Source organism: Puma concolor, chromosome D1 (assembly GCF_028749965.1).
Source record: "Puma concolor isolate L17-30 chromosome D1, mPumCon1.1.hap2, whole genome shotgun sequence".
NCBI classification, from domain to species: domain Eukaryota; kingdom Metazoa; phylum Chordata; class Mammalia; order Carnivora; family Felidae; genus Puma; species Puma concolor.
The window spans coordinates 66,779,530-66,794,484 of NC_141676.1; the positions used below are offsets into that span (position 1 = coordinate 66,779,530).

Below are 14,955 nucleotides of genomic sequence, written 5' to 3' on the forward strand. Positions count from 1 at the left end.
CCAGATCTCACTTTTGTAAAAGTACTTTTACTACTCAATTGCACTCATTATTCTTTTTGATATTCTTGCTATAATAGTCCTTGCTACCTCCCTGCTAAGTACTGTTGTTCATAACCAGGGTCCTTTAAAAAATAGGGTCAGGGCGCCTGGGTCGGTTAAGCGTCCGACGGGCTCAGGTTATGATCTTGTGGTCCGAGAGTTCAAGCCCTGTGTTGGGCCCTGTGCTGACAGTTCTGAGTCTGGAGCCTGCTTCGGATTCTGTGTCTCCAATTCTCTCTGCCCCTCTCCTGCTCATGCTCTGTCTCTGTCACTCTCAAAAATGAATAAATGTTTAAAAAAAAAAAATGGTCACGGTCAACTTTCTCACCACTCACTGTTCAACCTGCTGCAATCTGTCTCTTCCAAATCCAATGGATTTGTCTTTTGTTTTGTTTTGTTTTGTTTTGTTTTTTGAGAATCCCAAAGCAGTGAGTGTCAGACACTCAACCGTCAGAGCCACCCAGGTGCCCCAGACTTGTCATTTCTTATTTTATGTGATCTCTGCATTTCCCCCTTTTCCAAGTTACCATTTCTCATCGTTTCTGGTTTTGCCTAGTTTCTGCTCCTCTTTGATTGGGGCTACCTCCAGGGCAGATCTTTTTTTGCAGGGCCCTTGTCTATAAACAGTTTGATTTTAAAATGTATTATGAAATTCATGGGCCCACATAAGGTAATGTGGTTTGTCAATAAAGATTTAGAACACTGAATAGAAAAGGTACACGCTTATTGTTCAATCAGTGCACATAAAGATTCTTTATAATGTATCTCCCAACTGCAATAAAAGAATGGTAGTGCAGTTACTCACAATGCTATGGCTCTTAAGAACCTGTTTGTATTGAACTATATGGATCTTCCCTCTAGAGCTCCCTAATACCATTTTTTTAATGCTCATTACATCATTACTTAGGATGCTGCACCCATTGTGCCACTGAATACTGGCTTCCAGTGACTATCAAAGGTTGTTGCTGTGTTTCATTGATGATTACCAAAAATGCAAGCCTTACCCAGAATATGCAGGAAAATGAATAATATTTCATTTTATGGTCATATTGTATTTATCATTTGGACTTTTGTAGCATAAACACAGAACACATATTCTCACAATGTCTTTTCTTGAACTTTTTAGGCTGTAATTGCATTCCTAGGCTGTGATCTCTGGCCACACCCAGGAAGAATAGACAAGAGTCCCAGAGATGGAACAGGAAGAGGGGTTTCATTTGTACAAGGAATGTCCATTTCTCCATCGGCATGGCTTAAGTCCAAACTTATTGACACCACAATGTCAATATCAATTGAAAGGAGGACATTGGTTAGAAGGGACAATTGGCATTGTGGAGCAATAGTCATAAAAGGCCTCAGATGAGAAGGGCCTGGCCTGGCACAAGGTACAAAACCTGCAAAAGGGTAGGGGACCTCCTTAGTGCCAGTGGCAGGACGTAAACGGTAAAGAACAACTGCCACCACCTCACAAGCCTGGCGTCTACAGACCAGAGGCAGCACCATAGCTAAAACAATGAGAGCCCATGCACAAGCCCACACACACAACTCAATCCCACAGGTCAGTGGTGACATTTGGTAGCCCCGAACCTGGAATTTGTTCAATAGGAGAGTCACCTAAACAAAGCACCATTCCTGCAGCCCAATCACATACTGCCATGTGAATGAAATATTTCTTCAGACCCAGGGCGATGCCATAGGTGCAAGACCCAGAGCTCCTGTGAGCATTTGCTGCACACCCAGCATGAGTTAGGGGGTTGGAGAGTACCTGAAAGGGGAGAAATGGTACTTATCCCAGGCACTAAGTGAAACTTAGAAAATTCCAAGGGAGGTACTTCCAGCAACCAGATCCCATGTGGGACCAGATCCAGACTCAGGGTGCCTTGCTTAGTCCCAGAAACTGGAGAACTTAGAAAATCTTGAAGGCACTCTAAAGTACCAGTCTCCCGGAAGCATGTGTGCTGGAGCAGGATCCCTGCATACTCAAGTCTCAGAAGTATTGTCTGATCATCTCCCCTTATGTCTTTGACTACCCTTTTATTTGCCTGCATTTTAAAAAAGATGGTGCCTGGGGCGCCTGGGTGGCGCAGTCGGTTAAGCGTCCGACTTCAGCCAGGTCACGATCTCGCGGTCCGTGAGTTCGAGCCCCGCGTCAGGTTCTGGGCTGATGGCTCAGAGCCTGGAGCCTGTTTCTGATTCTGTGTCTCCCTCTCTCTCTGCCCCTCCCCCGTTCATGCTCTGTCTCTCTCTGTCCCAAAAATAAATAAATGTTGAAAAAAAAAATAAATAAATAAAAAATAAAAATAAAAAAGATGGTGCCTGTCAGTGTTCTATTATTGGCCCTTTTTAAAAAAAATGTTTATTTTCTTCACAGTAATTATCACCATCTTATATTACTATGTATTTCTTTTCTATTCTTCCTATGCTATAATTTCCATTAGAGTAAGTTTTTATAGTTCACTGCTATAGTTTCAGTGACTAGAACACTTCTTGGCACCCAGTAGGTGCTTGACAGATAACTGAAGGCTATCAACATTGAGATCCTCATTTTATAACGAGGAAAGCAACATTAAAAAGGCTAATTGGCCCAAAGTAATACAGATATCTTGACCTAAAGCCTTTTTACTCTTCATTCCTTTTGTTTGGAATGCTTTCCATGTTCAAAGCATGTCTTAATCTTTGTCTTCCATCAAAACTTGTGTACTTTCTACTTCAACTGCTGAAAGCACTTCACAAGGTTACAATGAGGATTAAATGTGAATGTAAACATCAACAAACTTTGTAGAATGTTAGGCCACATACAGTTGTTAGTTCTTGTGGTTTCATCTCTTGAGATCAAAGTCAGAAAGACCAGCCTGTTTCTTCAAGCTTATTTTTATCTAAATGTGAAAATGTAACTCTTCTTTAGGAACCTGAATAAATTCCAGGTATGAAAATTTAGATATGATGTCTTAATGTTACTAACATGTGGTTTCCTGCAAGGAATGGAAATAAGATATTTTAGTTCTTAAAATATTCCGAGGTGAGCACCTGGACAAAAGCACAGGCACATGACTGTGGTTTAAACATAGCTCCCAGTTTCATCTCAGCTGCAGATGTGTTTTGGGGCATATACATAGCTTATATGAGGTATAGTCTGCCGGTTAGCAGATGTGGAATAATTGAGTCAACTGAGGATAGTTATCCTCAAAATTTTTTAAAACACTGATTTCCAGCTTGCCAAGGAATTGTGTATCTGAAGCATTACATTGCCCAAATGAGAAGTACAGTGATCTAAACATAAGCTATTTGGGGAATAAATCACATTCATACTTTTCTTCCAATGATCTGTAAATATTTGTACATGCATAAATAAGTATTTAAAAATTCTATTCAAGTTTGCAATGTATCCCATTTAACTAATGGAAAAATCAATGTTCAAAGTGAAATAACTTGTCCAAATTTCCTTAGTGGGGAAAAAAAAATAGAATGAAAATACGTAAGAAACCATTTCTTCACTGGCTAGTGGTATTTGCATCTCAGTCTTTGCAGCTTACAGCATACTAGGTCATATTAGAATGATAAGAAATTATCTGACTGGTTTTGACCTACAAAAACAAATTTTTTGTGGTGCAAGTTAATATTAATAATAGAACACTTAAAACCACAGAATGTATAAATGCAGAAGAGAAATTCAACAAAACATCCTTTTAATGAAGGTGCTAAAATAGCAAAAATAAGAGTTTCATACCAACTGTAGAAAAGCTATAATTAGACAATAACATGAATTTATAGTAAATGATTTTTTAAAACCCAATACTTTATAAATGCTAAATGATCATGTCAAATAATCATACTGCCTATGATCTAGTAACTAAAGAACACCATGTCAGGGAGCCCAAATTTTTGATTCTTTTATCATTCCGTTAACCCTACCTAGCATGTTCCATGACCCATGTACTCACTCTTAATCCAAGACACTGATTTCTCAAGTGCATGTCCCAATGCAGAGAATAAGAGGAAAGGATTGGAAAGGGGATGAATTTCAAGAAAAAGAACAAATCCGACTCTTGGAGTAGAGGTAGGGGAGGGATTCCTGCACCTGCCTTATAGCATATGCTAGTAAATTGTGAATAAATGAATGGGTGAATAAATGAATGCCTTTCTAGTGATGAGTATGTAGTTTCATTCCTAATTGTGAAGGGTAAGATCTCAAGTGATATGTCTAAAGAATACAGAACCATATAGTGTGTTTTAGATGGAAGGGAACTTAAAGATATCTAATCTAGTGTGTAGTTAGTATTTGAGAAAATCAAGGCTTGAAATTAAATGATTAGTCCAAAGTCACACAGCTCATCAGTGTCAGAGTTGGGACTAGAATTTATGTCTTCTGATTCTCAGTGTAATACTCTTTCCAGGATACCATCCAATAAAGCATCTTTCTCACCATTAGAAACAATTAGCAAATAATTTTCATACCCTGAATATAGTCTTATTTAGTATTATAAGTGGAAGGACTTAAAGATTATTTAATCTAGCCCCTTATTTTACAGAGAAGAAATCTATGGTGCAAAATGTTAAATAATTTGTCCAAGGTTAGGCAGTTAGAGAATAAACAAACTCAAGTGCCCAAATCCAGAGCAGTTTCCATGTCATGCTGAAGGACACTGGTATACTTAAAAAGCTTATTAACTTCTACATGCTTTGATGGCATATTATACTCCACATATGGGCAACAGGAAATGTTTATTTATATACAAGTACATGAGAAAGCAATTTCCATTCATCTTTTAAAAAATTTATACAAATAAAAAGTTATTAATACATTCATCCTTTGCACACAAAATACATTCTTTTTACTTTTACTCTCAGTATGAATTATTTCTTAATAATAAAAACTTAAGCTACAATGGACAGTCAGATGGTTTGGCGATTTGACAATCTTTTTTCAAGAAGGAAAATCCAAACTTTAAAGACACTCAATATGTAAAGGAAATTGTATATTAAAAGTGCTCCTTCATTGAATCCTAGAAGATTGAGTGAGTACTCCTCTCCAACATGGTTTGTAGCTGTCCCTTAAAACAATGCAGAGGACTTTATAAATTCATTCTGTGCAATGACAATTTCTACAAGACTGAAACAGTCTTCATGAAATTGATTACCGTATATAAATGATAGGCTCACTGAAAGATTCCTATGGACATATTGGGAAGTTAGCCATTATTCAGGGATCTCCTAATTGACCAATTGACCTAAGATTGTAAGTTGCATCTCCAAGTGGGATTTTAAGAGGTTCTGCTTAAGGAACACAAATGACTTGATTTGCTAGACTACTGCTTTTAAGAGAGACATGAAAATGTATACCCACATGGAAAACTTGTGCACAAATGTTCATAGCAGCATTGTTTATAATAATCCCAAATGGAAACAACCCAAATGCTCAGCAACTGATGAATGGACAAATAAATTGAGGAATATACATACGATAGAATATTATTTAATCATAAAAAGAATGTATTGATTCATGCTACATGAAACTTGAAAACATTATGTTAAGTGAAAGAAGTCAGACACAAAAAAAACACATATTGTGTAATTATACGAAATGTCCAAGACAGGCAAATCTAGAGAAACAGAAAGTAGATTAGTGGTTACCAGATGCTGGGAGGGGTGGTAGGTACAGGAAAAGATTGATTGGTAATGAGTACAGAGTTTTTCATTTGGGATGATGTAAATAGTCAAGAGTTAGATAGTGGTGAGTGTTGTACAACTTTGTGAAAATACTAAAAAATACCAAAGTGAACACTTAAAGGCATGAATTGTATGTGGATTATATTTTAATTTTAAAAAGAGGGATGCAACTTCATTAAAATTTTTTGTTCACATTCCTGTTCCCTATCCCCTCTTTTTAATGCTAATTGAAGTTTTCATGCAATCACCTTTCTACAGAGGTGCACTTCAGCTAAGTGCACTCAGGTCATTGTGGGCTTATATTTCTAACAGAGTTTTCATTAAACAAAATACATGTACACATAGGACAATACAGTGTACTGTTATTATCTGCATATTAACATTTCAAATCAAGTATTATGCCTGTATAGAAGCAGATGGTTAGATTTTATATACTGGTGTATTCAGATATTACTGAAAGCCTATGCTTAAAACCAACAGCCAAATATTAATAACTGAGTTCATAAGATTTGATAATTAACATGTTTGTTAAAATTATGTGTATGTTAAAGATCCATGTTTTAATGGAAAGAGATAGGACAAGAGGGGAAATCAGGGGTTCTCTAAGTCTTCATAAAACAGCTTCTCTAAATATTTTAACTAGCTGCTGAGAAGACCTCCATAATGATATATTTTGCATTTTATTTCATCCCTACACTAAAAGTCATGCATTAAGGTATATGTAACAATATATATGGGGCACAACTTTTTCCCTTTAGATGATCAGAAATCTCTTCTTAATCCTTTATTATTTGAAATTTTAAGCAGAGGTGTTTCTGGAGGGGTGTGTGTGTGTGTGTGTGTGTGTGTGTTTTGCTGAAAACAGCAACTTTACTCACACACATTTATGTAAGTGTATTTACATAAATACATTTATGTAGCTCCCTTACATATCATCAAAGGAGCTCCAGCCATCTGGTATGTCTAGAGGACACTTCAGTGAGCAGAAATTAGAAGCCAGCATTCCAGTCATTTGAAATTTTCAACAAAGGAACATGAAAGCCCCAACATGCCTTAAAGGAATAAGGGGATTAAAAAAATTTTTTTAATAAATCAATTGACATTCATTGTCAAACAGCCTACAAGAAAGTTCCACTAGCATTCTGCAATTGTATAGGATAAGAGAATATTCCTAATAATTACATTCCAGAAAGCAATATGGTTAGCAGCTGTTTTTCAGAGGGCTTATCAAGTTTTGCTATTGTTATTTAATCCAGGCATAACTGTGTAACTTTAAACAAAGCTGTGGACCATTCAACTAACTAGTGATAAATTATCTTACAGACCAGATTCTTATCTTTTATTATTCTATACATGAATTTTTGCTTTATTAGGCATTTGGTACTCCAATTTTTATTTCAGAGTACAGTGCACATGTAGAAAGGTTAAGAAACCCTGCTAAATTTGGGTGTTGGTAATTCTGTCCACCAAATACATGTCATCTATGAAATTAAATTCTAAAAGTAGATGACAAACTAGGATTGATAACTCCATTTTTACCAAGACAAGGAAATAAGAGTCACACAACCAGAATAATTCTTCAGAAGCACACTTTGTTATCAAGTATATAAGGAAGAAAACTACGTGGATAATTGAAGAGTTAATCAACACTAAGATTACGATCTAAATCTGACACTAATAAGAAACTAAGAGAGTATAAATACCTAGCCTGACATTCCCCAAGGGAATAATGATTATCACCTTAATGAGCTTTTTCTGACTGTCATTAAAGGGAAAAAAATGAGGCAAAGGGCAATAACGCATGGCAAACACAGTCCCTTAAAAAGATGATAGGATAAACCCATTTTTCTTCCCATGGAGAATGGGATCAAGAAGAAAGAGGTTCAAATTGCACTGTGAGGTATTTCAGTAATAATGTTAAGTTTCCTGATTATGAGGAGTTTGCAACCTTGGAACTAACTGCCTGTTGGAAAAGAGAGAGAGAATACCTTTCCTGAAGTGTGTAAAGAAATAAAGAGACTCTTGGGTAACAGTAATGCCCAAAGGCAGAAAGATAGATCAAATAAGTGACTTCCTTTTAATGCCCTTTCAGAAATGATGCTCTTTTCTTTGAAGTTAAAAACGGTTCTTTGTTTTCCCATAAGGATTTATACTTTTATCAGACCATCCAAGTCTGCCTTTAATCAAGGAGAAAAGAATTTATGAGTGCTTACTGTTTACTGAGCATTGTCCTTTCAATTTATCTTATCTAATTTTCACAATAATCCTGACAGGTATTATGAGTCTTCTCATAGATGACGAAACTGATGCTCAAGAGATTGTGCTTTGCATAAAGTTACAGCTAATTCATGGCAGTACTAGGACTCCTCATACCTAACCCGGTGTTCCCCCTTCTACACACCTCTCTACATCACTCTCTGCAATGTTAAAATTACAACCTACCAAAGAATCCATCAGGAACTAGAGCACAACATCCCTAAAAATTCTGCTCTAATTCAGTAGGAAAGTAAAAATTTGTCTCAGGTACCTCAGTAAGTCAATTAAAGAGGTAGCTAGCTTTTGGGCTCTGACCTCTTATTTAAAGGAGTCAAGGAAAGTCGCACCCAAACTCATGTGTTTCTCACCATACTGATGCAAGACCAATGACGTTATAAACACTAATGAAAAGCTATCTATCAACCTAACAGGGATGCAAGTTATTTTGCAGGTGGAATCATTTGGTCATGGGCTTTATTAGCAAATGTTGCTTATGGTTATCTCTGATTTTTGAAAACCCATGTTTTGTTACTTTTCCTACCTGAAGTAATTTGGCCTTGGTTCTATTAAAATAAAATAATTTGCAGATCATGCTTTTTCAAGAAAATCAAGCCAACTAACCAAATGTCATCTGAGATTTTGCCAAAATAGATCTTAGGGTCTGCTTTATGCCAGTAACATACCAGCCCATCTCTAATGGAAGCTGCAAAACTTCACATTGGTATGTTTATGGGATCTTTAACTGAAGATTCTGTTCTGCTTTAAAAAGGACTGGCTTGAAATCCTGGATACCAGTTATTCACTAAATTGAACATGGCCTATGTTTGGCAAGTGACAAAAACTTAATTTTCCTGATTTCATGTAACTTCTATTAAAAAAATACCTTTTCTTCTTTTTAACTCAAGAACCAGTTTGTGATTTCAACTGAACATGAGTGAATGGACTGACAAAGCAATCCCTCGAGCACAACGACAAGCCAGTCTTTTAGCTTAACAACATGTAACCAACCTCCTTCCCGGACTGGCAGAACAGCAAAGCCTTTAAAAAAAAATCATTAGCTGTGGGTCAAAAGATACTTAACTGAACATGATATGAAAGACAAAGTGCTAGAACATAGAATTATGTTAATAAGTTAATAAGTCATCTAGTCCAACCTCCAACTAATGCTGAGATCCTTTCCACATCATCTTCACCAAGTTCTTATCTAGCCTCTGCTTGACAGATACTATTACCTAAGGCAGTGCCTTTCATGGTCAACCATCTTTTTGAGAAAGTTCTCCCTGACATAGAGCCCAAATCTGTGGTCCTATGGCTCTTAATCAGTAGGCCTCATTCTACCCCTCTGAACCAGAGTCTTGCTCTAATTCACTAACCGTATTCCTCTCTTTTCCAGGCTAAATTTCCAAAAATCCTTCAAATATTCTTCAAATGTCTTAAATTTTAAATTCCTTCACCATCTTTGTTATGCCTCAATTTGTTTTTAATTTCAAAGTATAGCTCTCAAAAATGATTGTAGCATTCCAATGTAATAAATAGACTTAGGAAAGATGAACCGTCATCTCTCTTGTTCTAACATCACTGTATTAATTGTTTGAAGGGATGATAATTTCTTAATTCAGTGTGCTTTCTACATAGTGTGACGAATGTAAGGGAAGGCAGCTTTCCTTTTAAACACAAATACACTCATGGGACAGAAATTAAATTTGAAAAGAAAAAAGAAAAGAAAGCACATCTTTCTCTTATCCCAAAATTAGTGTTCAACCTGATTGCTTATGTGGAGTACTGTTTGTCTGAACGATGAGATAAACATGTCTTTTTACTGTTTTTGAATTTTTAGTTAAGTCTCAAAAGTATTATAGTTGCATTAAAACACATCTGTCAGGACCATCGTTGAGGAGAGTAAGGAACCAGTTGGAGTTAAAAAAAAAAAAAAATTCTAAAGAAAACAAAGGGCAAACCCTAGAAGAGCTCTTCCAGAAGCTAATAGAGCAGTATTCCCTAAAGTACTAACAGCTATGAAAGGTAACAAGTTTTGCAGGATTAAGAAACAGAAAATGTCTATCTTTAAAGCCATTGGTTTGATATGTGGGGGGAGAAAATGAAAGGGTTTTTTTTCTGGTTACAAGATGATATCTTATGTGGCTTAGTTTATTAAAAAAAGATGTTTTCACTTTAGTCAGAAGAGCAATTCAAAATCACTTGCAACTGGTATCTATTCAGAATGATTCATTAGCTGAAATTTGATGCTTAATCTGGAAGGCTTGTGGAATAGCCAAGAAGGTAAATGAGACAAATCATTGACCTAACCCTGGAAGTCACCAGTGTCCTCCAAAGGTATACATTCACAAATAGAATCCAGTCCTCTGTCAGATTCTGCCTCCTCTCTCCAACAAATCTAAATTGCTTAAAATAAATAACCTTAACTCAGATATATTATTTTGGCCAGTGGTTTTCATGTTTCTTTCAGAAATTGACACACTGTCAAATCAATCCATTTGACTTTCATTTCTAGTTCTATTCTTGCTGCTTTACTCAGGAAGAGATAGTAACATGAAATGACTAGAAAAGACAGGAAAAAAGAAAGGCCAGGAGAGCTAATGGCCTACTCTAATCCACAGAAAGGATAAGTGGCCCCGCAAAATCAATATTAAATATTAATACATTAGAAATAATAAAAGCATATAAAGAAATAAAAAGCCTTATGTAGGTAAAGGAAAAAACACAAAATCCTTTGAGGATGCAGCCTATAGAAAGCCATATAAAATATCATTAATATCAGCAAGCTTTTAGATTTCAGATTTTCCCAAACCTGACTCCATAACATGAATATGATGTGTTTTCACTGGAAATTGAAAAAAAGTTTTGCCATATATTTAGTAACTTTATTAAAAGAAGAAAAAGATTACAGCAAAAATGCAAGTGGACACGGACTCTGGTAGTGTGAGTCAGACCAAGCCAAACTAAATTAATGAGAAAGCACTCTTTCTTTCATCCACCATTAAATAAGAATTCATTTTTATTTAAGAAGGCTCATCTTAGCAAATGTTGCCATGGCAATAACAACTAGTAAGCAAACCAGTAAGTTTAGGTCTTGGTCTAGGTTAAGATAACCACGTTTCATTACGACCCTTTCTCAAGTTCTATTTGAGAAATTTCTATTTCACTGGCAAAGCTCCACTTGGCACAAAGTCTTCATTCAGCTTTTATTGAGCACCTACAATATTGTCAGGGATTGTTCTCAAACTTGAAATGTGTCAGTGAGCAAGTGTCCATAAGGCCTTCACACAACTAGGGGTCGGGGCATGGAGAAAAGCTTCAAATTCTCATGCATCTCCACTATGGGCCATGGATGGGTGACTGTAAGATACGGAAAGGCTAGGAGAAGTAACAGGGAAGGAAAGGCCCAAGAGCAGAACTTTCTAATCCCCTTATTTATGAGTATGGCCACGGGTGGACAGAGAATACTGAGCCCTAAGGAAGAAGAATTTCAGATGCAAAAGTAGCCCTAGAAACTGTTGTTTTATGACCAAATTTGCCCAATCTAACAAAGTCCTATCTGAGTTCTCAAAGCAGCTTCAGTTTCAACACACTTGCTGCTAAGGTGGGGTCATGATGTGGGATATTAATTAGATTTTTGCCCTAAATGAAAGACAATAAATCTACACTTAGGGATACTTCCTCACAGTTTAAAAAGAGAAGTTCTTCTGCCCACTTTGATCAGCTTGTTTTCTGAATACTTTTATTGTTGCTGGCTTAGTGGAGAAATGGGGAGGGAAAAGCAACAATTATCACTGATTTTGGTTGGTGTTTATTAAAATGATTTTTCTTTCCTGTAGACACAGATTCAAAATAAAAGCAATTTAAACTTCTGAGATCTCCTTCTGTCATGCAGAGGACCAGGACAAACACAGTGAGGCCAACCAAAGGTATCAACCCCTTAAACAATGTATATAATCTCTATACAAAAGATGAGTCACTCTGAAATCTGCTGGAGAAATGCTGGAAATGCTTTATCAACATCATGTCTCCACGTGTCTCATTTCTTTAAAATTAAATAGCTTTCAAATATCAACATATCAGGACCGAGATTGCCACCATCGACAACAACAGCAGAATTGCATATCATATCCTTATCCCATTCCTCAGCCCTCAGTGATGCTAAGCAGCAAGCTATAGAAACATCTGACAGCATCAACAGCATACAGGTTTAATTATTTCCCCAATTTGCATTTATATCGGTGAACAAATTGGAAGGCATCAAAGTATGGCACTAAAGAAATTAGTAACACATATTCAGCAGCACATCTTCCACTTTGAGTCTTGTTTTAAAATTGGCTAAGTAAAGGCATATACACCTCCATTTGAATTGGAGATTTGCAGTAACACATGCATATGAAGGGAGAGAGGAAAAGAGGAAAGGAGGAGAAGACCAGGAAAGAAAGGCAGAGGAAAGGAAATAAGATAGAACGTATGGTCGTGAGTCTGAGAGTAACATCACTACATGAAGGAGGTGACAAAAGACAGCTCCACCTGCTTCCACAAGCAGAATCTGTCGAAGGTTCTTGACAATACAAAAATGGTTCATGAGACTTTTCATCTGTTGCTATTGTCACTTATCATACTAAAAACATGTACAAAATTCTAAGCCTTGGTCTGTCCAAGATGGATAGTACCAGGAAGTAAAAGATGTCACCTGCTATCAAGGACTGTGCTCTGCTTAGAACTCTGCATTGCAGTCCATTAATCCACAGTATTTTGGTCAGATCTGGTCTGTTTTCTCATACTACTCATAATGTCTTAGAGATAGTCTTTTTTATTAGAATATCATCAACCATTTTTTTTTCATTTTTCTAGTGTTTTCATTTACTTAAAGGGCAGGAAAGATGGGAGAAGAGAAGAATAAAATGGTAGAGATTTCGAGGGGAAAGAACATGAAAGGAATAGTATTTTATTTTCCAACAAATCTACCCTAGAAAAGGTAGTAAGGAGACTTTGAGAAAGAGTGCTGATTCATGGACTTCCCTTATTATTATTTTTTTTTTTATTTCAATATAATACATTTAAGGACATCAATGTACTAAAATGTTTGGTCTGTGAAAGAGCAGAATCATTAGCACCAGAAGGAGTCATGGGGCTTGTATATATTATTAAACCAATGATTGTTACTGTTGGTCATGGGGTAAAGGTTTTATTTTTACATCCCAAAGTTCTTGAAAGTGCCTGTGGACAAGAGAAATAACACTTTTCAAAGTCTCCGTGGAGTCATCAACACGCACCACAAAGACAGTACTTGGCCTTCCCAGTTTTGGTTTATCTGGTAGACAAGAAAACCAGGGCCCCCAGAAGCCCTAAAGAACAGCCCCCACATGCACCCACTGACGTGCAGGAGGGGTCCCTACAGTACATTTCCCCCTGGACTGTGTTCAGGAATGCGCTTTTACTTGCTTTTTGAAAAGAACAAAAGCAACATGCTCTGCAGATCATGGAGCGTCTAGCGCAATTTTCTCCTTGCTCCAACTCCTGACTGCGAAAGGGTGAAACCATTGTATGTTCTGCTAATGCTGGCCTGTGGACAAAGCCTTTGGCCTGCCATGCTGTGTAAGCCCTGGATCCCACAGGAGTCAGAGGGTCTAAGAGCGGGAGCCACAGTCATCACCAGATCTGCCCAGCAATTCAGGGCCCATCAGGGCAGCTGCTGATTCCTTTCGCTTCTCCTTGCATCAGCCTTCAGTTGAAATTACAACAAGTCAAATAGCTGATGCTTTTCCCTTCTCCAGGCAAGGGCGAGGATACATTGTTTACAAGCGTGTTCTGCCTGGCTTCACTGATGAGGCGGCACGCTAAGTCAAGGAATAGTTTCTCCACGTTATCTGATTCCTTGGCCGAGGTCTCCAGGTAATACATGTCCTGAGCTTCTGAGAATTCTTCAGCTCTCTGCTGGGAGACCTCTCTCCTTTCAGCCAGATCAATCTTATTGCCTGGAACAGGGATAAATCAGAGAAGGAACCATCACTTGACTTTTTACAGGCTCAGAGGCATCAAAATGTAATTTCAAATCTGAAGTCAAATCAGACAGATGGGCAAGTAAAGCAGAGCAAATGTGGCTGTGATTACCAGAATGTTTATTTTAAAATATCAGTGTCGTGTGTAACGGCAAATAACTGGAAACGCAAATGACCACCAGTTGGCCACTGGCTTGATGAAGTATGGCACATGCACACAATGCAGTTATTTGCCACTGTAGAAAGCAATGAGGAATATCTCTATATACTGCCATGGAATGAGACATTAGGATATACTGTTAAGCGTATACCTGCTATACTGTTCTACTTTTTCCTAAGTATAAAAAAGGTATATAATATACAACTGCTTAAGCAAAAGGGATGTAAAAAAAATACACACGGGCACACTTACAGACTTAATTTATTTAATTTTTTTTTTAATTTTTTTTTTCAACGTTTATTTATTTTTGGGACAGAGAGAGACAGAGCACGAACGGGGGAGGGGCAGAGAGAGAGGGAGACACAGAATCGGAAACAGGCTCCAGGCTCTGAGCCATCAGCCCAGAGCCCGACGCGGGGCTCGAACTCCCGGACCGCGAGATCGTGACCTGGCTGAAGTCGGACGCTTAACCGACTGCGCCACCCAGGCGCCCCTATTTTTTTTAATGTTAGAATAAGCCAACATTTTAATTTTAAAGATAATGGTTACTCATGAAAGGAGCAAAGTTGGGGAGATAGGAAAGGATAGAAACTAGATGTCTCTACACTTTGTCTAATAGATTTGACTTCAGAATCTTAGAAATGTTTCACATAATTGTACAATTAAAACTATATAATTAATACAAAATTAAATTTAAAAAGCAATCCCTAAGAATGGAAAGCAATATGAAACAAATGAACCTGTTTATCATGAAATGGTGTAACCACACAGAGAGGAACTATTTCTCTGGTATTTTAACCATGTATCCTCAGTGGTATATACCCTAAGGAC

At 37.2% G+C, this 14,955-nt stretch overlaps 1 protein-coding gene across 4 annotated transcripts in view; it reads right to left on the minus strand.

Moving 5' to 3' along the window:
* Positions 1–4,742: 4,742 nt before the first annotated feature.
* Positions 4,743–14,955, minus strand: part of RAB30 (RAB30, member RAS oncogene family) — an 83,720-nt gene continuing 73,507 nt past the window's right edge. For all 4 annotated transcript variants that reach the window (XM_086678444.1, XM_086678445.1, XM_086678446.1 and 1 more), the window contains one exon: positions 4,743–13,940. In XM_086678444.1, the coding sequence (XP_086534570.1) occupies positions 13,690–13,940 (251 nt within the window). In that variant the 3' untranslated portion in view covers positions 4,743–13,689. The remainder of the gene's footprint in view (positions 13,941–14,955) is intronic.